The following is a 24,608-nucleotide window of genomic DNA, read 5'->3' on the forward strand; positions in this document are numbered from 1 at the left end:
CATCTCCAACAGAAAATAGGAAGAGACCAAATATTTAAGAACACTTTTCAAGGAATCTTCTCTGATCAGAAGATCTGCAAGGACTGTCCTCACAGGTAATTTCACATTTAGTGCATCAGTTACCAAGTTATGTGCTCCCAGAACTATTAAAATATGTAGGTCACAGTAGCATTGGAAAATAGATGAATGCTCCTGTGAGCATCACAGCTTTGATAGCTGTGGGACAAATGCAATACTCTTTCCTGAACATATATCTTGTTCCTGTCAGTTGGGTGAGTCCTAATTGTTTTTTTTTTTCTTGAATTTAGGTATGAGCGTGAGGAAGCCTTCATGGCTCTCAACCTTGGTGTGACTTCATGTCAAAGCCTGGAAATATCACTGGATCAGTTTGTTAGAGGAGAGGTTCTGGAAGGAAGCAATGCATACTATTGTGAAAAGTGCAAAGAGAAGGTATTGGTTCTTAATTTTTGTGAAAGAAGATTCATGTGCTGTTTGATGTTTTCTAAACATTACATGGTCATGGAGACCATGCATGATGCTGCTCATTCTTGCTGTGTTGAGGACAAAAGGTTCAATGCCTGTTACTTATGTGGTAAACTAAAAATTCAGAGGGATGGTAGGATGATAAAGTTTTATGTAGCATATTGAGATGTATCCCAGTGATCCTATGGACACCCTGCTTCCCATGGCTGGATTTTCACTGTGAATCTCTAGAAGGATGCTGCAGATTGCCTGGGGTGTCCCATAGAGGTGATATTCTTGTTTCTTTTCAAGAGAACTACAGTGAAGAGAACCTGCATTAAGGTCTTACCAAGCCTGCTGGTGATTCACCTGATGAGATTTGGCTTTGACTGGGAAAGTGGCCGTTCTATTAAATATGATGAACAAATAAGGGTAAGAAAACTTCTCTTTATGGTGCCTTCCCCAACTACTTTGTGTAGTGGTCTCTCATTCTTGCTAATCATTTTTCCTTCTTTTCCCCATGTTTTCATGTAAGGATTTTGAGCATGTGTACACTTACAGCATGGTAGTGCTACAGAAAATAAGTGGTTTTCCTTAGAGCTTTCCTTGTTAGCAACATTTTTAGGGTCCTTTCAGAAAGCAAGGCAAAAAACCTACTTAAAGAGAGTTTATTCTTTAACATCTGTGTAATAAGCATAAGAAATTGAAGTTCCATATTTTCCTTTGTGGGAAGTGTTGATAACATTCTCATAAAATTACAGGGAGTGTGAACATACTGCAATGTCTTGATTAATCCAAAAAATCTCTTCCACCAGTTTCCCTGGATGCTGAACATGGAACCTTACACCGTGTCAGGGATGGCTCGTCAGGACTCATCCTCAGAAGTGGGGGAAAATGGCAGGAACACAGACCAGGGAGGAGGAGGCTCCCCAAGGAAGAAAGTTGCCCCTACAGAGAACTATGAGCTCGTTGGTGTGATAGTGCACAGTGGGCAGGCTCATGCAGGGCACTACTACTCCTTCATCAAGGACAGGAGGTAAGGGGCAAGAAGGCTCCTGGGGGATGCTTGAGAGCTGTCTAAAGGCATGGAGCCATCCAGAGCTCTACTGGAACCACTCTTCCCTTTCTCAATACCTGTCATGAGGCAATGACACAGTGATGTGGGATATCATAGAATAAAATTCTCATTAATTCTTATGTACCTCGTATTGCAGCTTGAGGGTTTCCTGTGACACTGAGTTGCAGGTGATGTGCTTCTCAAAGTTTTAATCAAAGTTATTTTTTAAAATGCAACTTTGACATCAATTGAACTAAGCTTTCTTCTTACTGTCAAAACAAATGTGAGTTCAGGCTTGTCACTTCTAGGCTATTCAGGGAAGTTTGTTTTTTTACTGAGACGATCAACTAACTTTGTTTCTGTTGTGTTTCTGTTGTGTTTTGATCACAGAGGATGTGGAAAAGGAAAGTGGTATAAATTTAATGACACTGTTGTTGAAGAATTTGATTTGACTGATGAAACCCTGGAATATGAATGTTTTGGTGGAGAGTATAGACCTAAAGTCTACGATCAATGTAAGCAGAAGCACAGACTGATTTACAGTTGATTCATATTTCATACTGACTTCAGCAGCAGTAGAGCTTAGTCCATTATAAGTGCTTTGAGTTACTTGGGCTAATAACCCTTCTGAACCATTTTTTACCTAAAGCCTTCCCTTTACTGAAGGACATAATAGCTTGTGTATGGCCTAATATAAATTGAGCTATATTCACTGTTATTCAGTGTAGAGATGAAAAGCAAAATGGCACATTGTTAATATAGTTTTTTAAAAACCCCAACCAAGCATAGAACAGCCCTTATTTTAGGCTAGTGAGAATGCCTTCATAGAACACTGTGTGGCATCATGTAGTTGACCTTTAAAATGCTTTAAGAAATTTATTCTAAGTCCATTTCCAATATTCACCTTTTTCATAATTCCGACAGTTTTAACCACATATTAATCTTACAAATTCACACTGCTGCAGTTCCCATTCCTTGTACCCCCAATTTTGCTTCCATATAGGAACTGGGATAAGTACTAAACCTTCATGGTCACTCATGTGCTGCCTTTTCCCCCCCAGCAAATCCCTACCCCGACGTGCGCCGGCGCTACTGGAACGCCTACATGCTGTTCTACCAGAGAGTGTCAGAGCAGAACTCTCCTGTGCTGCCCAAGAAAAGCAGAGTCAGTGTTGTGAGGCAGGAGGCTGAGGACCTCTCCTTGTAAGTTCCTCTTCAACCCAGAATCCTGGGAGTTTGCATTTTCTGTGTTTTCTGACAGTGATCCCCAAGGGAACACTGCTTTTGACTTGAGGCTTTGGAGGGAGCTTCCAAATTTGAGTGATGGAGTTAAAATGATGGATGTGTAGTTGAATGGAAGTGTGTGGTGTCACATGGTGAAGGTTTTGGAGTTTGGGGTTTTTAGAGTATAGTAATAGGTGTGGGAGAAGATGGGGGTTCTTGGGCATTGCTCCTCTTTGCTCCTCCTTCCTAGTTTCAGGTAGTTAGTGCTGCACTGCAGGTCACAGGTGTTTGGTTATTGGGTCAAAAGGATAAATAATCTAGTTGTTAGCTCTTAATTGGATTGTTTAGCTGTAAAAGACATTCTAACTAGTTAGATCTACCTTCATGTTGCTCACTTTTGGCTGGTAGCTAGAAGTGCTGCAAGAACTCCCTGTACTTTAGATGAGGTTTAATAAACAACTGAGACTGAACACAAGAAAATCCATCTCTTGTGCTTTTATCCTGACTCTGAAGGCAGAAGAAATAATAAAGTGGTGCAAGAGCAAGCCCCCTACAGGATTCATAAAGGTTTCTCTCATATTGATATCTAGACTTCTCTCCACAACTAAGAATTGAATAATTCCTGTCCAGCAAAGCAGTATTGTGACCCTTCTGTTGTTTTGGGTTGGTTTATAAGCTGCTTGTTTATTGCTACTATTGCAGCAAGTTCAGGCTGACAGCCTCAAAAAATATTTAGGCTGCCATCAAAACTGCCTTAAGATCACTCTGGCTTCACTGGTATTTTATACCTAAACAATAGATTTATTGTAGCATTTCTTTATTCACCTTCAGTTTGTTTTTATTCCAGATCTGCTCCCTCTTCACCAGAAATTTCACCCCAGTCATCACCTCGACCCCACAGGCCCAACAGTGACCGTCTCTCCATCTTGACTAAACTGGTTAGAAAAGGAGAAAAAAAGGGGCTTTTTGTGGAGAAAATGCCTGTGAGAATATACCAGGTACAGCACCCTGAAAGTGGCAACTAAATGTAAAATTTGAGTGCATAGTGAGAGAAACATAGTAACTTTTAAATGTTACCTTGAAGTAATTCCCTTGTAGCAAAAGTAGAAAGCAGTTCTGGATTCTGACATAAAGTTACTAACAAGCTATTTAGTGATACCTAAGCTGTACCTTCTTACAAAATTGGCTCATAAATTCTTTGCTTTGAAGAAACTGCAGGCAGATGAATCAAACATGAGATCTGGCAGCAGTCAGCATGCAGGCAGGGAGAGACAACAGCAGAGAAAAGGTGCTTCATTTGGAGTACACTTGAGAAGTAATGGAGATGATGGCAAATTACAGTGATCCTCAAGTTCTTGAGTTCACAAGAATGTAGAAAGAGGAGGAGCAGTGAAGAGAGCCTGCATCACACACACAGGGAGGATAAACTCTGCAGGCTTTGTCTGGCCCTGTTTCAGGTCATTAATACTCACTTTGGGTATTATTTATCTGGAATTGTATTATTACAATGAGCAGAACTTGGCTTCAATTTTTTTCTCATTTGAAAAAAGGCTTGGCATTTAAATACCTTATTGTGGCTGCAGCTTGTAATTACACCAGGACTCCTTGCTCTCTGCATCTAAATTTGTTAGGCAAGCCTTTCTAGTTTGAGGGGTGTTCTCTTGGTTTGTTTATTAAAAACAAGCAAAAAATAGAACTTATCTGCAATTTCTTCCTTTTCTCCCTTAATAGCCAAATGATTAAATCCCTCATCTGGTGTTTTGTAATATCTTTAAAAGAAAATCACTGGTTTTATACCAGGTCTTTTAAGTCTCCTATATGTATTTTTCCCTCTGCTGAAGTAGTAATTCAGAGGGAAAACAGAGTAACTTTGACACTGATTTTTAAACACCATACATTTGCATAAAACATGAAGATTCAGTCAAAGAAGTGTATTTTGGCAACATTTCTTTTTCCTTCTTTTACTGTATAGATGGTGAGAGATGAAAACTTGAAATTTATGAAGAACAGAGATGTATACAGTAGTGACTACTTCAGTTTTGTGCTGTCATTAGCCTCCCTGAATGCTGTAAGTACCTGCATTTATTCCTAGAGTGTTCAAAGTATGTTGGGTAAAATGGCCACAAAAGCTATTTGGGTCAAACCAGGAAAACTGGAAGCAAATGATTTTGCTTTTCCAGACAAGATATTCCTTCTCTCCAGTAATTTTTGATGCTGATAGCATTTATCTCAAAGCAAATTCCAGCCTCCTTTTCTAGTACTTGGAGAAACATCATTTTGCCCCAGTAGAATTTATTTAATAAACCATACCTTTTATAATAATGCAAACTGAGCTCTAGAGGGACAGAAGTCCCTCTCCATATGGAAGGTCCAAAAGTTGGTGTAAATTGGCTCAAAGTTGATAGAGTTTAATTGGTAATAGTTTCTTAATTAAGTTTTTCTAAATGGAGTCATAAACAAACAGCATTCATTAAATCTTTGAAATCCACAGATCTTGGCCTTACAGCAAGTTTGCTCCTGTTTTAGCATATTTATTAAATAGCACAGTCAGCACTGGAGACTGACTTAGCACAGAAAAATGCTGTGGTTTGTTTTTTCCAAGTGAAACAACTTGAGTAGGACATGTTGATGTGTTTAAGAGACAACATGTGTGCTGCAGGCATCATTCTGCTCTGGAGTAAATTTGATATCTCTTTCAGACTAAGGTAAAGCATCCCTATTATCCCTGCATGGCAAAGGTGAGCTTACAGCTGGCAGTCCAGTTCCTCTTCCAAACCTATCTGCGAACCAAGAAGAAACTCAGGTAAGGCAAACAAGAAACTTGGTTTAGTTTTGGGAGGTGTCTTTTCCTCCTGGATTACTGATAGCTGTCCCTGTTTCTTTGAAGGGCTGATACAGAAGAATGGATTGCCACCATAGATGCACTGCTCTCCAAAAGCATTGATGCTTGTCAGTGGTTGGTTGAGTATTTTGTTGGACCAGAGGGCAGGGAACTTGTGAAGTAAGTCCTGGTAATTCTGTCTGAGGTGTTTTGTGTTTTGTGTGGATAAAGCTTCCTCTTAACATAATCTGGCTATGCTGATGTATTCCCAGACAGCTGACTGTGCACATTATTTAAACAGACAATTTAGATAATGACATTGAGTTTTATTTCTAGTATTTTCTCTGTGCAGCTTTCTGAGAATGTTGAAAATCAAATTGGATAGTGCAGTGTGTACATGGAGGAGGATGCAGGTGATGAATTGAGTGAAGGGACTTGAAATGTGTTTAAGTTTGTGTGGTCAGCCCTACAAGTGGTGGGAAAGGAGAACATGGTGAAAGTCTTGGGGGTAAGGTAAGGTAAATACTTACCTGACAAAGATCACAGATAAACTGGGAAGATTTTCTTCTTTCCAAGGTAAGGATCAGCTAATAGGTGCTTTGAAAGCAAGTTATTGGAGATTTGACATGCTGAAAGAAGTGTGTTAGTGTAAAGAAAATGTTATCTTTTAATTTGCATGGAAAAACAGCATCCTTTGAGAGCTTTTTTTAATGTAAATGAATAAATATATTAATAGGGATATTATAGGCCTTAGTACAAGCAGGAGTGTGTGAATAGAAATTAAAGCTTACCCACAAAAGTACAATACAAAACTTATCTGAACTATTAAAATAATAACTACTAAACACCACATTTAATCTCAGCAGCTGTGTGTACACATTGATTCCAGTTCTCTTTGCAGCTTCACCTTTTCTCTTCCAGGACTTTCCTCCTGGAATGCAGTGTGAGGGAGGTGAGAGTTGCTGTGGCCACAATCCTTGAAAAAACCCTTGACAGTGCCTTGCTTTATCAGGAGAAGGTCAGTGAGTGTCACCTCCTCTCCTTTGCTTGCCTCTCCCTGGTAGCTCTTGCTCTGTTTGTAGGCAGAGCTGATCCTGGCTGTAGCTCTGCATTTCTGGAATAGATTAATGCTCATCTCTTCCTACCCAGGAGGTATTTGAAACACTGAATTTTAAAGCACTAGGCAATTCTTTATAATCAAAAAAATACTTTTTTTCACAGTTAAAAACTCTACATCAGTTATTGGAGGTGCTACTTGCTCTGCTGGATAAAGATGTACCTGAAAACTGTAAAAACTGTGCTCAGTACTTTTTGCTATTCAATAACTTTGTACAGAAGGTAAGAAAACATTGTTTTTTAATTTAAATTTTAAAAAGCAGTAATAAAGCAGTTATTGAACCTTATTCAAAGAAGCTTTTCAGCACAGTGAAACTCAGAACTTTTTATTGGGAGTAATCAGGTTTGTTTTGTTTGGTTTTTTAAATATGGATTAGGATAAAATCACACAAAAATATACCAGCAATATGTACCAATGGAAGATGTAATTTCCAGTGGCTGAATTTTGGTTATCTCTTTTGAAGGGTTATATGGGGTTTTTCTTTAAAGAAAATCATATATGTATATATTAAAAAATCAGACACTCAGGATTTTTATTCCATGGGGTGCAGAATAACTGACTAAATTTACTATTTCTATTTCTCTCTTCTTTTTTCCTTCTTTTTTTCTTGTAAGACATTTATTGTGCATCTGCTGGTTCTGCTCTGGTTTGTGTAATGTTGTGTAGAATGAGACAGCTCTTTAGCAGTGTACCTTATTGATCTGTGTTGGGTTATTATGGGGGTTTTAGAGTGGAAAATGCAGGTTTTAGCCTCTGCATTTTTCTTTTGCTGTCTTGAGCACTAATTCTTCACCTGCACAGGAAGGTGATTTGTTGGTTTTGTTTCACAGCAGGGAATAAGGGCTAGCAGTCTTCTCCTCAGACACTCTGCTCTGAGGCACATGGTCAACTTTCTCCTTGGCCCCAACAGGCAGAGCAACCAGGTACAGTTGTGTTGTGCTGTATTTTGGCCATCCACATGTTTTTTGTGATGTTTAAATTATAAAGAAATACTTTTCATATGATAGAATAGGCAATTCCTTCAATTTCTCTCTAAACTTCATGCAAGTGTGAGCCCACCTTTGCCTAGTTAGCATGGAAATAACTCTTTTGCCAGAAGTGAGCACGATATTTTTGATAATAATAAAAATTTTACCCACTCCAAAGTATTGCACCATGGTGATGGACTGTAAGAACATTATTTTGGCTTAACAAAGTCCATTAAATAAAGCAAAGTTAATGAAATCTGTCTTTGGCTCAAGCAGAACCGCAGGTGGAGTTCAGCACAGGCACGTGAGTTTGGATATCTTCACAACACTGTAGCACTTCTTGTCTTGCACTCTGATGTCTCCTCACAAAGAAATATTGGTAAGAATTGGTTTTATGTCTTTTGGTGATTTGGCACTTCAGTTACATTGACTGGGAGTAACTTAATATTAGTGAGGGAAATATAGTAATTTTGAATTTAAGGCAGAAATGGTGATACAAGGTTGATTACTTCTGATTTTGTTGTAAATGTATTGAGAGGCTGTGGCAAACAGAAAGTATTAGGGGGATGAAAATCTTGACACTGACAGTTTTGTACCTTCTTTCCTTCCCCATTTTGTACCTTTCTTTTTCCCCATGTGCCTAAAAGATCTTTTCTCATGTGAGTTGAGCTGCATTGTTGGCTGAACACTCACAGGCTGTATTTTGTTTAGATTTGTGCTGTCTTTTACTAATCTAAAGGGGAGTGTTTAGATTAAGCTACTGAATAACAAACAATTAAACACTCTCCTAGTTACTTCTTACAAGAGTCAGAAATATCCAAATAAAGATGATAAAGGAATAAGTTAAAATCTTCAGTTTCCAGAAGGAGGAATTTGACATTGTCTTATAAAAGAATAATTTAATTTCTGTCTGAGGTTGAAAGAAGTCAAAAATCAGAAAGTAACAGGAGAATTATAAATATTCTGGAGATGATTACTGTGCAGGAGTGATTGGGAGTAAAGCTGAAGCTCAAAATATTGATAGTCTGTGGACATTTTGATTTGACCTTCTTGCAGTTTTTTTGTCTGTTGTCACTACAATTAGTGACATTTCCGTGTGCAAGGGATTTATTACTTGGAGTGGTAGCACAGGAGCTATAAACCAGTTGAGAAGAGTGTGATGAGGGATTTCATGGTGCCAGATGAGCAGCAGTGTGTTCAAGGTGTGTTAGAACAAACTAATCTATGAGTGGATTGTTTTTGTATTTGCTATTATAGCTCCTGGTCTCTTTAAGCAGCGTCCACCTCTCAGCATCACTGCTTCAGGGCCACTTCTGGCACTCCATGAAGAAGTGGAAGCCTTGCTATTCCTGTCTGAGGGAAAACCCTACTTAATGGAGGTACCTGTTCTAAATTCTGCCCTGCTTGAACCTAAAAACTTATCTGATGTATTCCTTTGACACATCCTTTCATAAAAACACTGAATATCCAAAAGCAGTGGCTATTTTGAGCCTAAACAAGAAGGCACCTTTAATTTATTGACATCTTCATATTGTGGTTTATCCCTAAGCTTTGAGGTCTGGTTTTATGCACATTTTGCAAGCTGTCTATGCAGCTTTTTACCATGTCAAATGCAGGTGCTAACTTGAGCTGATCTGACTTAATGGATGATGCTCAACCAGGCCCTTGGAGGTGGGCATCAAGAGCTGAAGGGCTTGGGTTCAGCCTCCTGGGATATGCAGGCACTGGGAAAAAGAGCTGCATCCTTCTTGGGAAGGACAAACATTGTGCTGCAGACTTATTTTCTGGAGGACAGCTTTGTGTGAAGGGTGTGCTGTGCCCACAGGTGATGCACGCGCTGCGGGAGCTGACGGGGTCTCTGGCGGTGCTCATGGAGATGGTGGTGTACTGCTGCTTCTGCAATGAGCACTTCTCCTTCACTGTGCTGCACTTCATCAAGGTACACACAGAAGCAGCCTGTCCCATCAGTGCTTCTCACAGGCTTTGGTCAATCCTTGTGCATTGACAGCATCGCTGAACAATCAGTACAGTTTGTTGGAGGGGGTGTGGGGATTTAAGTTTTCTAAGGTCTTTACTGTTTAAAGTAATGAATTTTCAAAAATCTGTAAAGCTGTCTTGGAATTCTTTGTTTCATCAATGTATTTTGCTATCTAAGTAACTTTGTTCTTACATGCAGACTCAGCTGGAAACTGCTCCACCTCATGAACTGAAAAACATATTCCAGTTACTCCATGAGATCCTGGTAGGTGAAGGGCAAAGACTTCTACAGGATAGATTTTGTTATTGTGTGATGTGTTATTGGTGTGTAATGAAAAAAGTCAGGATTGAATTGGTCATTTCAACATCCACACATTTTAATCTTTCAGTTTGAAATTTTGTTACTTCCTAAATTTCTGTCTTGATAATCCAGTGAGATGAAACTTCACACACAAATAAGTTGATGCTTTTCTTTCCTAACAGGTTATTGAAGACCCATTGCAAGTAGAGCGCATCAAATTTGCCTTTGAAACTGAAAATGGATTAATAGGCAAGTAAGCCAGTGGGTGAACACTCCTGTCCCCTACTGACCCTGATGGTGGTGGTGGTTCACTCCATCTCCTGGTTCCTCATCCTCCTAAACTGTTCTACTTCTCAGGAAAAAAAAACTTGACACATTTGATTTAGCCACTTTCACTCAAAAAATGCTCTAAGAAAATCCAAAATAAGCATTGGAGTGTTACAGTGACATCAAACTAGAAAGGAATTGAATTGGGAAGGAGAGCTAACTTACTTAAATAAGGGGCAGATCAGGGTGTATATATAATTGGGGGGAAGAAAAGTACCTTTGATTACCACAACAGAGGAACTGTTTGAATCCTGTAACCTTAATTTTTATTTCCTATACATCTCAAGACACTGCTGGTCTTTTTGTTTTGTCAGCATCCTAATTGCCATAAAAAGAAGCTGGTTCAGCACAGCAGGATGCTTGCCCTGCTAACTGCAGCAGAGCCTCACAGTGGGACAGGTGCCTCCCACCTGTTGCTGCTCATACAAATTGTCTCTCCACTGGATACAAAACTTCACTGAAGTTACTGAAGCATTCAAAAGCAACAGAAAAATCCCAGAAGTAATGAGAGCTCATTTCATGTGCATCAGGAGAAGCTTTGGTGTTTAAATGGAATGTGGGGTAACACAGAGAGCCCCTCTGATGGGTTAGTGCAGCTCAGGTAATTCTTTCCTGGCTGTTTGAGTGAGGAGCTGCTTCAGATTGTGGCTTTCACCTTCAGTTATTTTGGATTCTGATTTAGTAAGAAGGAATATTTAGCTTTGTTCTTTATTTCTCTCATCAGTGCTCCCCTGTTTAGTAGTTTGCATGTATGGCTGATGGCAGAGAAGGAAATATGCAGCAGTGTATGAGAATAGCTAAGTGATTATTTCAATTTCTAGATAAATTGGTCCCAGTTGACCAATTCTGTGCTGTAACTTGGGCAATACATGACCCTTTTTCCTCTGCAGAGAAGTGCAAGTGTTCAATTGGATTTTTATGTTAAAGGCTTTGAGAGCTGCCCTAAGGTTTGGGAGTGAAAGTTGCAGTTTTACCCTGAAGTTTCCTCACAACAGCATTGAACAGCATCCCTCACACTGACTAGTTTTAATCCAGGAAAGAGAAATCAGCAAATAATAGGTTTTGGTGGTCCTTAATAGAATGTTTGTGCATAATTTGTAGTATAGCAGTGCTGTAATTTTAATCATCTGCTCTGCTTCAACAGTATTAGAACTGGCAATTTGCAGTTCCCAAACAATTTTTTGCCAGCTTTGGAGGTTTCACTACAGTGTTCTTTGCTGACTGCTATGGACAGAGCAACTTTTGAGTAGCAAATCTGATTGGGGCAGCTCCATGGAAATTTTTGTGCTTCTGCTCAAAGAATTTTGTTAAAAAGGTGGAAATTGGTACAGAAAACTTCCTGGTAGGAATGGCCTGGGGTTTTGCCCAAGTCTGCCATGCATCAGTTTCATGGCTGTTGAATTCTGCTATGCTTGTTTGTGTGAAGAAGCTTTAAACATTCCTCTGGCTTTGCAAACTTTGATCCAGGTAGAAGCTGGTGATCTGGTTCATTTATGGGGGTTTCAGACAATTTTTTTTTTCCTTCAGACAAATGTAACCATAGTGATTATCTAGCATAGAATGGATTATAGGGGAAGAATAACTGCATTAGGGCTGTTTAAAATTCAGGTACTGCATTTGAAAGATCAAAGTGAAAATGCAGCAGTTCTATTTTTAATGCAGCAGAGTTGTGGAAGTACTCAAGACTGGCAGCACTTACAGCAGTGTGTTTAACACAAATACTCATGCTAACATCTGTAGAAACAAAATCTATTCCCTAACTGAAAATTTTAGCTTCATCTTTGTTTCCAGACTGGCTGGTACATGGAAATGTGGATTGTGGTTTCTAATCCATGTGTTTCTCCCCACAGCCCTGATGCACCACAGCAACCATGTGGACAGCAGCCGTTGCTACCAGTGTGTCAAGTTCCTGGTTACTCTGGCTCAGAAGTGAGTAATGAAAGTTACAGAGTCTCAGATCCCTGCCTTGGGTCCCTCTGTGATTATTAAAAAACATACTATTCCAATTTTTTAATCACTTTTATCCTTTGTTGCTGGTGCAAAGTTACACGTGCCAGTATGAAGTGAAATCTTTACTTTTAGGTTGGTACATAAAGGGATTTTTCAGGTAATAAATGGGAATTGCTGTTTATAAAGAAAAAAGCCATTCTGCAGAGTAGGAGTCTGAAATTAACACCAGATAAACATAGGGAAACTGTTCTGGATTTTTTAAATACTATCATTCCTAAATTCTCTTTGCTTAGAACGTGGCATATATCCCAATAAAGCATAATTCTGAAATATGTGAACCTGTGGGGTAGACTGCTTTGAGTAAATTTTACTAGGCATTACTGCTCTTGCTAATTCAATTAACAACAGGGCTATAGAGTTGAAGTCACTTTGCAGTGATAACTGTACACACAGAGGGCAGCAGTGCAAAGAGAGAGAAGTCTTTGTATTTTTTTGTGTTGGCCAGAGTGCCTTGTTCCTGACTAATGAATATCATTTCAATTCCCAAGGTGCCCTACTGCAAAAGATTACTTCAAGGAGAATTCCCACCACTGGAGTTGGGCTGTGCAGTGGCTACAGAAAAAGGTAATTTGGCTGTAACAGGGGAAATTGTCCCTTGTTTACAACAATAATCATGGATGGATAATCTCCATCCTCTGTATGGCTCTCTAAGATGGCTCTAAACACAAAATACAAGCTCCTTCATTTTTTACAAGGACTACTTGGATGCAGCTAAATCTGATGCAATGCCAGAACTTCAGTAGCCCCCCCACATGTTTCAGGCATAAATGCATTTACAGTGAATAAAACCAAGTGTGAATGGTTACAGTGATTATTCTTTGCTATGTGGGAAGCTTTCAGTGCCACTTACTCGTGTTGGAAGGCTTCAGTTTTTTTAAAAAAGTAGTTTTCCATTGCCTGTGTGTTGATGCAGGAGAATGTTTAAATGATTGGATTTCTTACAGAATCATCACAGTTTTGCACAAAGCACAGCTGTTGACTGATACAGCTTTTCCTCCCATACTTGTAGTATTTGTTCTTCCCTCTAAACTCAACATAGTTTGACCAATATATCATTCATAAATATCCAAGAGCACTTTGGAAACTTGGAGCTCAGCAGAAGTTGGTTGCTGTTTTTTCAGCTGAGGGACAATAACTTTTGTGGCTGCATTTAAAGTGTCTCCATCTCAATGCCAGAGGATTCAGGAATTCACCCACCATCACAAGTAGCTGAGGCTTTACACAAATAAAAATCAAATGGCAAATTTATGGCTTTCTTGATTTTTTTATGCAGATGTCTGAGCATTACTGGGCTCCCCAGAGTAATGTGTCCAATGAAACATCCACTGCAAAAACCTTCCAGCGCACTATTTCAGCACAGGTATGTGTCAGCCCTGGCAGAGCATGCTAAACTTGCTTCTTTTCTTGGAAGCATCTTTGTGTTTGGCAGCTTTAGTCACCATCCCTGGAAGTTAAAAAAAATATGTGGATATAGCACTTGAGGCCATGGTTTAGTGTTGAACATGGTGGTGGTGCTGGTTTGGCAGTTGGACTTGATCTGAAAAGGTCTTTTCCAACCTTAATGATTCTGTGATATTTCAGTGCACTTCAGAGTAAAACAATTTTTTTTTTTTTTTAATAATTGTGAAATGAAGGGATCATTATAACCCCTGACACTCTCTTGGATTTTTTCCACCTCAGGACACTCTGGCCTATGCCACAGCCCTGCTGAATGAGAAGGATCAGTCTGGAAGCAGCAATGGGTCAGAAAGCAGCCCAGCCAATGAGAATGGAGAGAGGCACCTGCAGCAGGTAAAATAAGAGCAGATTTCCCCTCTGGTGTGTGGCTCTGGGGGCAGCTCCTCCCTGGGGCTCTGGTCAGAACCATCACTGACCACACACAAAACAACTGTGCATCTTACAAAAGTGACTTTTTCCTTCTCTCCCCATCCCTTGTGTGTTTGGAAGGGCTCAGAGTCTCCTATGATGATTGGGGAGCCTAAAAGTGACCTTGATGATGTTGATCCTTAGAGGAGATCCCTGTGAACACAGAACCCAACTCAAACATTCAATGCCTGGTACCTGCTGGAGCTGGAGTCGTGTTGCTTATGCCATTGGAAGTCTGGGGGAGCAGTGGCTTTACAGGACCAGAGGAGATGCTGGAGGAGGTTGTTTCCCTGAAAGATAAAAGCATTTTTTTAGCCCTGAAGGCTTCAGATCAACAAATGCTCTAGAAAGCTGCATCTTCACCTGCAGTAGCTTGTGACAGTCCAAAACACGGAAATCAAGTTTGTCAAGAAGATTTTATCAAATACACAAACGCTAGTGGTTGAATTTTTATGTGAACATTAAATGAGTGAATGTAAAACTGTTGCTTTTCTGTGATGCTGCAAAAAAAAATCTTTTGGTTTTTATACAGGAAAAAAAAAAAAAGAAACAGACTGCCCTTATGTATGGAGGGCAAATTTTTAATCTTTCTGATAATATTGAATAGAAATATTCAAATTTCTGTAAAGATGTGTGATGACTTACATTTCATTGTAAAATATTAGTTAAAGAATGGGTTTACATAAGGACTTCTGTATTTAATATGTCTCCCTGCTAATTTGTAAAGCTTGTGATGAGAAAGATCAGCAGGATTGCTCTGTAAGAAGAGTGATTCCTTACAGAATGATTTGGTAAAGGAGCTCTGGAATGAGTCATCTTTCCCAGTATCTTTCCAAAAACCCTTCAGACAGCTGGGAAGGGCAGTAAAAGAAAAGCTTTGTTCTCTAGGTATGCAAGCATTTATTATTCAAGGATGTTGGTGAATTTTTAAAAAAAAAAAAAAAAAAAGTTAATGAGTAGTTTAAAAGAAAAAAGCACTTTAAGAAGGAATTCTGTTGCAGTTTTACTCATTAAATTTTTTTAACCTTTGGAGACATATTGAATAAAATGTAGTCTCAGTCATGGATCTGCAATCCACTTGCTTATGCTTTGAAATTACTGAGAAAGTTGGTATTGGTTGTATATGATGAATAATTCCTTGAGTGAGCTGGGAACACTGTTGTTTATAGCAATTTTAACACAGGGAAAGAAAGAATTGGCTTTGTTTGTATTTTCACTTGACCAGGCAACGTTTAAAATATCACAGCTCTTTTAATTTGCTCACAAATAACTGGAAACCAGTTGGGATGATTTGAGCACAGTTTTGTTTTCTATGTCAAGTGCAGTTCAGTGATTTCTGGCTCTGGATTCAAGCTTCTTTTGTGCCAACTAACTTCATCTTTTGTACATTTTGTGTTTGTCACATTTTCTGCACTGCTTTTTGCCTTTATTTATGGATTCTGCCTTACTTTAAAAAAATTATATAAACAAACATGCACAGAAAATGGGGGACATCTTAAGGAGTGCCTGGGTACCTCCAGAACAGACAAATTTGCCAAGTTAAAGGCACAACCAGCCAAAAAGTGCCTTTTTTTTGTTTCTTTTCACACACTGCTGCCAAAACACAGAGCAGCAGACAGCTTTTCACTGTTGTGCACTAATATTGAAAGTAAGCAGTCATTTCACTGTTGGAAGTAAGCATGGGATGTGATGTCAGCTGTACAGCTTTGTAACTTATTGTGGGGTAGGAGATTGCAGAGGGTAAATCTCTCACTTTCCTTTTCCAAACAATGTCTTCACAGACACAGGGCAGAGTTAGCATTTTATAAATGTTTCTGATGATGTGTTGGGACATTTTAAATGTGACACATTTCAAATTCATTTTGAAATTAATAATTTCTTACAGACACCCCCCCTTTCCTTTCTTTCCCCACCCCCAAATGCTTTGGTAACGAGTCACAAATCTTCCCAAGGTCAGTACACAGTGGTGATGGTGATGGGAGAAGTTCATCTTCCTTTGGGTTGGCACCATTGTCACTTCAGGTTCCTGTTATTTCCTATGGAAACAACATCCTCGATGGCTGCAGGCCCAGGGAAGCATTGGTGGGAATTGCATCAGGATGGCTTCATCACCACTGGGTACTTGAAACCAATACAAACTTTTTCACAGTTCTGCTCATGCTTGTACAAAGTCAGTGGTTATAATTTGCAATAAGATGATATTTGGTCACTTATTTTTGTTTCCAGCTGCTGTCATTTGAACCTGCTGAAGATTATTTTTTGGAAAATAGAGTTCAAGACAAAAAAAAAAAAACAAAAAAAAAAACCTGAAAAAAACTCACCTAGTTTTTGTGTAAATTGTGATGCATTTATATGTTGTAATTTTTACTGCCAATCTTTTTGGATGAAAATGTTTTTATACAGCTTACAAAATGTTCAGTGAGGAGCAGCCACAGCCTGCCTGTGAGCACTCGGGGAGATATTGTCCAATTAATGCATAGACATTTGGCACTGGAAAAATAGGCAGTCTTGAACAGTCTTGGGATTCCTGGTCAATGGAATAAAGTTATCCCTTTCACAAAAAAACTAGTGTAATCTTTAGACTGTGCACACACTCTTGTCTTGTTGATCCTCTTATCCTGAACCTCCCTGGACCTGCAGGTGCTGAGCTCCTCAGGGATGCCCTGATTGCTATTTTGGCTCCTGTCCAGAGCCAGAGAAGCAGCTGAGTGGCCCTGGAGCTGCCCTGCTGTATCTCCTTATGCCACAGCATGTGCTGGGGCTCTGTCCCATCTGCAGCTCTGTGCAGCTTCCCCTGACCTGGGCAGTGATTCACTCTGGCCACGCTCACAGTGGTGGATTAGAGCTCTAAGGACAAGCACTTTTCACTTTTCCAGCCTCTGCTCTCCACTGGTACTCCTGGGAGCATGGACTGGGCATTGCAAACTGCTGTCAGGACTGGGATCAGCATCCCTGGGATTAGCCCTGCTCTCCTGAATGTGAGATCTTTTCCACCTACCCCCCTACAAGGCACAAAGCAAGGGCTAATCTTTTAATATTGTTTCCTTCCACCAAGCTTATGAAGGCTTGAACTGAGCTGGGGAAGCTCTGCCTGGCTTATCAGGCATGGAACATGCTCACACCTTGTGCTGATCCTCCCCTCTCACAGGGGAGGCAGCAGAGCTGAAATCCTGATGTGTGTTTTGAGAGGTGACAGCCCAAGGAGTCTGCTGAAAAATCACCCTCAGTGTCAGAGCTGTCCAGGAGCTCTCAGGCTGACATCCCTTTTTCTTTTCTGCCTCTTTGTGCAAAACTCAGGTTCCAATTGATGAAATTATGGGCTGTAATTATGTCCATGTTATATAATTACATGTTTGGATTAGGGTTGGGCTTTTGCCAGCTTTAGGTAACAAGGTAGAATTAGTTTCAACCTTTCAAAGTGGTGTTTTGTGCTGGATTTGTCTTCTCTTGCCAATTAAAGCCAGAGTAACAGAGCTGCAGGAGGTTTTTGGATGGGGAAAAACACCCAACCCAGCCAAGCCTGACAGGTTAACCCGGAGCTTGAGGCATCAAACTGCATTTTTTATCTATCCTCAGATAACACCACAAAAATTATATATTGTAGTATCAGGAGGCTGCTAAACACTGAGAGAAAAGTGAGACCCAGCTCTGGTGGCTTCTGGTGCTTCTCAGCCTTTCCCTGCTGTTGGCATCTCTGAGCCAAGCTTTGTCTCCTTCCTGGGGCTCCAGCCCTTCCCCAGTGAAGGAACAACAGCAACCCAGGCTCAAGGGCATCTTCCTAAAGCTGGATGATGTTTGTTTCCATAACTGGAAGCTCTTGCCCTGCACCACTGTTGTTAAAACAAACTTCTGGTGCTGTGTGTGTGTGGACAACAGAGCACAGCCCAGCTGTGGGCAAGGGTGCCTCTGCTGCCTGTGCCAACTTCCAAAGGTGCCATTGTCATCCAGGAGCACTTTGGATCCCAGGCAGGGATCAGATCCAACGTGGGGCTGCTCACCAACAAGACTGAGCTCTTTAGGGCAGCTGCTGGATGAGTCCCCCTTCCCTCTTCCAGACCAGTTCCCCAGGGGAATGTCTATGAAGCCAGACAAGAGCACAGGTCCATGAATTTTATTTTAAAAAGACATTTATAAAATGTTCATTTATAAAACTCCAAATAAATATTTAGGGTACAAATGTAAAAACTAAGGTGCTATGAAAGCTTTTCTTTATTCTGGGGATTTTTTTTTTTAAGGAATTACAGCCTCCTGCAGTTCTATGTGTCCTGAGAAGACCTGAAACTGTTAACACATAACACCAGCAGATCATTAACTTTGACTTAACAACAAAAAAGCACTAATGAAGCAGTAGCTGACTGTAGCAATGCAGATAAAAATCTAATTAACCAAGCAGGCTGTTTAAAGTACAGCCCTTACACTTGACTCAAAAGTAAAGAAGTCTCCTAGGAATACGATTAGGCAATTATGAAACTGCCTAAAAATGGCCAAACTAAGATTTTCCAGGTGCTACACAGGATTAGCTGACAACTAATGAGCAACTAACCAGGAAATGAAGGAGCAATTCTCACAATACTTCTATCTTTAAAAAGGTGGTGGATTTTTCCTATGTTGGGTGACAACACCGTGACTTGTTCTATCAAGGTGTTTATAGGAAGAGCCAGTGCATGGCAGGGAAAGGATTCTGGGATGGCTCCAGTGATGGGACAGGGCTCAGGCTGCATGGGGGATGCTTGGAGAGTTCTTGCAGAGCCATCCTGGATGCTGTCCCTGTATCCTGACCCTGCTGTGTGCACAGGGAGACAAATTCATCCCCACCAGCGCGGCAGCCCAAGTGTGGAGATCACCAGCTGCATGTCAGAGCTCGGATTGTTCTGGAAACCCTGGAAAGGCACCGAGGCAGGGCCACACTGGTCCAGCAAAGCCCCCATCCCCGCAGTGCCCCAGGAACCTCTGGAGCTCAGCCTGTCCCTACGGGCGGCTCCGGCAGCAAACGGCGACGGCCGCGGCCGAGCTGCCGCCGGGAGCAGCGGCTGCCACGCAGGAATCGTGCAGGGCATAGGCTCCCAGCGAGCCGGGGAGCCCCAGGGCGCTACAGCCCGTCAGCGTCCAGCCATCCTCACAGGACACTGTCACCTAAAGGGAGGAGAGGCCAGCACGGCTCAGGAAAGAGCCTGCCTGTCCCCCATGTCCCCACGGGCCAGCGTGATGGGACTGCTGCCACCCGGCTGGATGGGATGGGGTGTCCCGTTACAGGTGGGGACAGCCACAATGGGATGAAGACACCCCAAAGCCCATCAGGGTGGCAGGGGGACAGGCAGAGACAAACACACAGCAGCAGGCAGAGGAGCATGGCCCATCCCTACCTTCTCCTTGGGCTCCAGGGCCGTGTGCTCCTTCAGCTGGCACTCGAGGCTGGCAGTGGGGCAGCACAAGGCGTGTGCCATCACCCCTGCCCTGCTGGCACAGCGGCTGGGCCCCCTCCCCTGCCCCACCACGGGCCTGCCACCGGCACCCAGCACCACGGATGGGGAGTGGAAACTGCACCCTGCCCGGGGGAGAGTGGATATTGGCACAGGGCAGACACAGCAGCATCCCAGTGCACACACTGGTGCCAAGGATGCCCCAAGAGAGCCATGAACCTTCCCCGCTCCTGCACACAGCACATGTACCTTCCCTGCCACCCCAGCAACCCCACCCGCCCTTTACCCCCCAAAACCCAGCGTTTTTCTGGAAGAAACACCCTTGTGTCCACCAGGCTCAGAGGTGTGTAACCCGGTTTGTTGGGTGTTACCAGTCAGCACGTGTTCTCCTGGCGAGCACTCGGCCCCCTCGGCCGCCGGGGAGCTGGCACTGATCCGGCATTCAGCCCTGGGCCACGTGCAGCACCTGGCGATGGCATAAACCCCCTGGCCGCGGAAAGCGCCGTGTGCCACGCACTGCTTCTGCCCGTCCTTGTCCTGAGCATGGGCAGCACAGCGTCACCGGGGGCTGGGGACACCCTCCGGGGCCAGCGGGCACCCCGGGGGCAGCACCTCTGCTCACCTCCATGTGCTCCCCCAGGCCGCTGCCGCTGCGGGAGAAGCTGGAGCAGCTGAGCATCTCCTCGGTGCTGGCGCAGCGAGCCACGGCCGTGGAGCGCCGGGCGAGCCCCGAGCGCGCCGACCACACCGAGCGGCACAGCAGCTGCTCCTCTGCAACGGGGCCGGGGCGTCAGCCGGGGGACACCAGAGTGGCACCCACAGTCATATCCACAGTGACACCCACAATGTCACCCACAGAGTCACCCAGCGCCCACGGCACCGACCAGGCTCCATCTCCGCCCATCCACGCGAACGGCTGCAGCCAGACCCAGCCGCCCCCGGCACAAGGGCAGAGCTGTGCCGAGCCCGTGGCAGGCAGCGAGGTCCCCACCTGCTCGCAGCCGTGTGGGCAGCCCAGCCACGCTGTTGGGTGTCTGGAGGCGCTGCTCCGCCGGGATCCACGCCGTGTCCATGGCGTTCTTGGTGGAGAAGAGCAGGAGGCGCTGCCGGAGCTCGGCCAGGCTCAGCTGGGGCTCGGCGCTGAGCAGCACGGCAGCGATGCCTGCAAGAGCCCGGCAGTGAGAACCAGAGGGGACACAGCACCCGCACAGCTCCCGTGGGCAGCACAGCTCCAGGGACAAGGGAGGAGCCATCTCCACACGGGGTGCGGGAGCGCTGTGCAGGCTGCGGCGCCCAAATGAGACAAACCAAACCCAGGCGTCGTGGAACACAAAAATGCCCCCAGCTCAGGCATGCCTGGAGCCCTGTGCCAGCACCAGCAAGTGAAGAACCAGCCCTCCCTGCCCCTCGGAGCGCATCTCGCCTGCCACATGCGCGGCCGCCTGCGACGTCCCGCTCCGCGCCGTGAAACACGTGCTGCAGTCGCTGGAGGCGCCGATGATGTCGTCCCCCGGGGCAAACAGATCCACGCAGCGGCCAAAGTTGGTGCCCAGGGTGCCGATGGAGGCGGGGTGGTCCTCGCTGTCCGTGGCACCCACCGTGATGACCTGGCAGTGACAGCGCAGCACGGGAGCGGTGGCGCGCCCAGCCCTGGCCCCAACCCGGGGAGCTGGAGGGGGTCCCGAGCCCCAGGGATCCCCACAGCCCGTACCTCCGGCTCGGACGCAGGCGAGTAGAGGCACGCATCGTCCTTGTAGTTGCCGGCAGCCGCCACCATCACGGCCCCCACCCGTGCCATCCTCCTGCAGCCCGCGTTCAGCGCGGGGCTGCGGGCGCCGGCCAGGGGCAGCAGCACCACCGGCGGCGCGTCCGGCCGAGCCTGCAGCGCCCTGCTGATGGACTCCAGCGCTGCGAGGGACAAAACAGCGTCGGAGGAAGTTCCAGGAGGGATCCTGCTGCTCTTCGGGGCACGGGGTCACTCACCCATGAGGGTTCCGCTGACGGTGCCCTTGCCCTGGCAGTTCAGCACTCGGAGGCTGCGGATGTTGGCGCCCGTGGCCACCCCGGCGTCGCGCCCGCTCAGCACCCCGGCCACGTGGGTCCCGTGGCTGTCACACTTGCTGGCCTGTTTCATGTCCCAGCCGATTGCATCAAAGCAGGTCTGCAATCCCACAACATCCCCCCGCCCCTTCCCACCTGCATTCCCTCTTCCATCACACACACCTGTGCTACCCTAGAACCCTTTCCTAGAAAGAAGCCCTGCCCGACCCTGCCATTTCTCCAAATAGACAATTTTGAGGGTCCAAATATTCCCCAGGACCACAGCTCCTATTGCCCGTCCTGCCCAGCATTTTGGTCCAGGCCAAGTGTCTGCCTTGTTCTGGAAAGCCTCACGAGCCTGCCCAGGATTTGGTGGATGAGGGGGTGCTCTGGCCAGGATTCAGCATGTGGCACCTCAGGACTCACCTGCCTGTGGAAGTGGGTGCCATCCTCCTCGGGGATGCTCTCGAAGCCAGTCACAGTCACCTTGCCCTCGATCTCCCGGTGGGTGGTCTGCACGCTGGTGTCCAGCAGGAAAATCTCGACCAGGTCACCTTTATCTGCCAGGGATGCAGCAGGGGAGAAAGGCAACCACTATCACGGTCACACAGGCCGCCTGGGTTGCTCCCAAAATGCAGCTCCAGACCCGCAGCACTATGGGGAAGAGGAATATTCCCATTCCTCTTCCTCAAAGAGTCGCCCCGCTCGCACACCCCAGCGCTTACTGGGAGGACTGTAGGCTCCTGAACTGGGCTGCGGCGGCACGATCCTACCCAGGTTCCAGGGAATGCTCTGGGCAAAGACGTAGGCATCCTCCTCAATGTACTTCACGTGCGGCAGCTTCAGCGCCTGCGGTGAGATACGAAGCTCCTGTTTCCCCCCGAAGCTGGGGCTGCCACTCGCACCAGTGCCCGCCGCAGCTGCTGTCCCCTGCCACCACCCTCTCCACGTACCGTGTCCAGGACGTCGCTGCTCATCCTCACCAGGAAGGCGGGCAGGAGGTGGAAGACGTGCAGCAGCTCGGCCCGGTGTCCCCGCCGAGCCGCCCGGGCCTGCAGCCGCCGGGCCGTGCCCCGCAGCTCGGCCTCGCCGCCCGCCCGCAGCATCACCACGTAGCGCCCGGGCAGCCGCCACGACGCCTGCGGGGACACGAGCAGCGGGCTGGGGTGCGGGGGACACGCACCCAGGAGCGTGGCTGGCCCCCCACCCCACGCTCCTCACCTTGGCGGCGCGGTGAAAAGCAGCGGGTCCCGGAGGGGCGGCCCCGACGGCGGCTTCCCCCTCCTCGGCCGGCGCCAGCGCCAGAACCAACTCCGCCAGCGCCAGCAGCAGCGCCAGCTCCAGCGCCCGCGGGGACATCCCGACGGGCAGCACCGGGAGACAACGGGACCCTCCGCACCGGGGACAGCACCGGCGGGACCGCCCAGAGGCCGGAGCGCACCCGCGGAGTGCAGGGGCCGGAGCCCAGAGCGCACCGCGGATCTCAGGTCCCGGAGCGCATCCGCGGATCTCAGGTCCCGGAGCGCACCCGCGGATCTCGGGTCCCGGAACCCGGAGCGCACCCGCGGATCTCGGGTCCGAATCCCGGAGCGCACCCGCGGGTCTGTGGTCCCGAATCCCGGAGCGCACCGCGGATCTCGGGTCCCGAATCCCGGAGCGCACCTGCGGATCTCGGGTCCGAATCCCGGAGCGCACCGCGGATCTCGGGTCCCGAATCCCGGAGCGCACCTGCGAATCTCGGGTCCGAATCCCGGAGCGCACACGCGGATCTGCGGTCCCGAATCCCGGAGCGCACCCGCGGATCTGCGGTCCCGAATCCCGGAGGGCACCGCGGATCTCGGGTCCCGAATCCCGGAGCGCACCTGCGGATCTCGGGTCCCGAATCCCGGAGCGCACCCGCGGCTCTGCCGGTCTCTCCGGGCTCAGCGCGGCAGGGCGGGGATCACGCCACGGCCGCCGGCCCCATCCCAGCCGGGCGGGTTAAGCATTAACGGGGCCGGGGGAGGGGGTGCGGGGCGCTGGGGCTGTGGAGAGAGGGCAAACGGGGCCGCTGCTCGCCCCCGGTCCCGGCGGATCGCTGGGGGCTCTGGCGAGCAAAGCGCAGCCGCTCAAGGGCTGTTTTCAGAAAGGGCTGAAAGCTTTAATGTGCCTCCTACTGCCTCACTCCACGAATAAATTCCCGTGAAATCCTCTAATCCTGTTTGGGCATTTTTTACAGAGTCGTCACACATCGCAAATGCCCTTTTTGCGGGAGGATCTCGGCGCTTTCCCGAGGGTCTCCACGCCGCTTCCCACCTCCGCCCTCCCGCAGCACCGGGATCCCACACTGCCCCACATCCCCAGTGACCTTCGGCAAACCCCGTCCTTGCTCCCGCTTTTCAGGGAAATAGGAACATATTTGTGTTTTGGCTGGTTATTTATAAGTTACTCAGAGGTTGTATGTTAATATGGATGCACATGTTTTACACAGATGTGTGTGTTTCGTGTGGATTTGTATGGTTTGTATTGTACTGGATGGTTTGTGTTGCAATACATTGTACCTATATTGTATGGATATATGTTTTACATGGGTGTGCATGTTACAATTATGTGTGTTTCCTATGGATGTGTGTGGTTTGTATGCACGTTTCTGTTTGGATGAATATGTTTTATAATTATGTGTATGGATTGCATGGACATTAATGTTTTATATAGGTGTGTATGTTTTATAAGGACGTGTATGGTTTATACGGATGTGTGTATTTAATATGGATGTGAACACATCCAACATTTGTATGGGAAATGTTGATTTTTTTAATGAGACCTCAAGTGAGTGCCTGAACTCTGGTTGGGGTAACTGCAGGGACCCCAGATCCTGCTTGTCACCCACTCTCCTGCAGAGAGCTGACACTGGAAGGGGTCAGTGCTCAGAACACTGATCATGGGGACAAATCTCACTCCTGATTTTTGGCTCAGCTTCCTCAGCGCTGCTAAATGCCACAACGCACCACTGGGGCCTCAGGAGGTTTTTGAGACAGC

General features: G+C 45.7%; 2 protein-coding genes across 5 annotated transcripts in view; one reads left to right on the forward strand and one right to left on the reverse strand.

Annotated features, from left to right (window-relative positions):
• Positions 1-16,695, forward strand: part of USP24 (ubiquitin specific peptidase 24) — a 60,750-nt gene extending 44,055 nt beyond the window's left edge. For 2 of the 4 annotated variants that reach the window (XM_079313474.1, XM_079313476.1), the window contains 23 exons: positions 13-95; positions 309-450; positions 775-894; positions 1,278-1,498; positions 1,910-2,034; positions 2,581-2,722; positions 3,591-3,741; positions 4,716-4,811; positions 5,443-5,546; positions 5,631-5,744; positions 6,486-6,582; positions 6,786-6,902; positions 7,512-7,604; positions 7,926-8,028; positions 8,907-9,028; positions 9,475-9,588; positions 9,826-9,891; positions 10,110-10,176; positions 12,105-12,183; positions 12,753-12,828; positions 13,538-13,624; positions 13,945-14,055; positions 14,212-16,695. In XM_079313474.1, coding sequence (XP_079169600.1) covers positions 13-95; positions 309-450; positions 775-894; positions 1,278-1,498; positions 1,910-2,034; positions 2,581-2,722; positions 3,591-3,741; positions 4,716-4,811; positions 5,443-5,546; positions 5,631-5,744; positions 6,486-6,582; positions 6,786-6,902; positions 7,512-7,604; positions 7,926-8,028; positions 8,907-9,028; positions 9,475-9,588; positions 9,826-9,891; positions 10,110-10,176; positions 12,105-12,183; positions 12,753-12,828; positions 13,538-13,624; positions 13,945-14,055; positions 14,212-14,274 — 2,493 coding nt within the window. In that variant the 3' untranslated portion in view covers positions 14,275-16,695. The remainder of the gene's footprint in view (positions 1-12; positions 96-308; positions 451-774; positions 895-1,277; positions 1,499-1,909; positions 2,035-2,580; positions 2,723-3,590; positions 3,742-4,715; positions 4,812-5,442; positions 5,547-5,630; positions 5,745-6,485; positions 6,583-6,785; positions 6,903-7,511; positions 7,605-7,925; positions 8,029-8,906; positions 9,029-9,474; positions 9,589-9,825; positions 9,892-10,109; positions 10,177-12,104; positions 12,184-12,752; positions 12,829-13,537; positions 13,625-13,944; positions 14,056-14,211) is intronic. The other 2 variants (XR_013775246.1, XM_079313475.1) reach the window with 2 other exon arrangements.
• A 1,531-nt stretch (positions 16,696-18,226) lies between these two features.
• On the reverse strand, positions 18,227-23,704 carry PCSK9 (proprotein convertase subtilisin/kexin type 9). The gene is made up of 12 exons (XM_079314261.1): positions 22,812-23,704; positions 22,544-22,729; positions 22,316-22,439; positions 22,017-22,150; positions 21,534-21,675; positions 21,262-21,458; positions 20,974-21,157; positions 20,542-20,712; positions 20,173-20,321; positions 19,922-20,087; positions 19,494-19,675; positions 18,227-19,263 (listed from the first exon to the last, which is right to left on the reverse strand). The coding sequence occupies exons 1-12, from the start codon at positions 22,947-22,949 to the stop codon at positions 19,099-19,101; spliced, it is 1,938 nt and encodes a 645-aa protein (XP_079170387.1). The 5' UTR covers positions 22,950-23,704; the 3' UTR covers positions 18,227-19,098.
• Between the last annotated feature and the right edge of the window lie 904 nt (positions 23,705-24,608).

This window comes from Erithacus rubecula (assembly GCF_903797595.1).
Source record: "Erithacus rubecula genome assembly, chromosome: 10".
In the NCBI taxonomy this organism is placed as follows: domain Eukaryota; kingdom Metazoa; phylum Chordata; class Aves; order Passeriformes; family Muscicapidae; genus Erithacus; species Erithacus rubecula.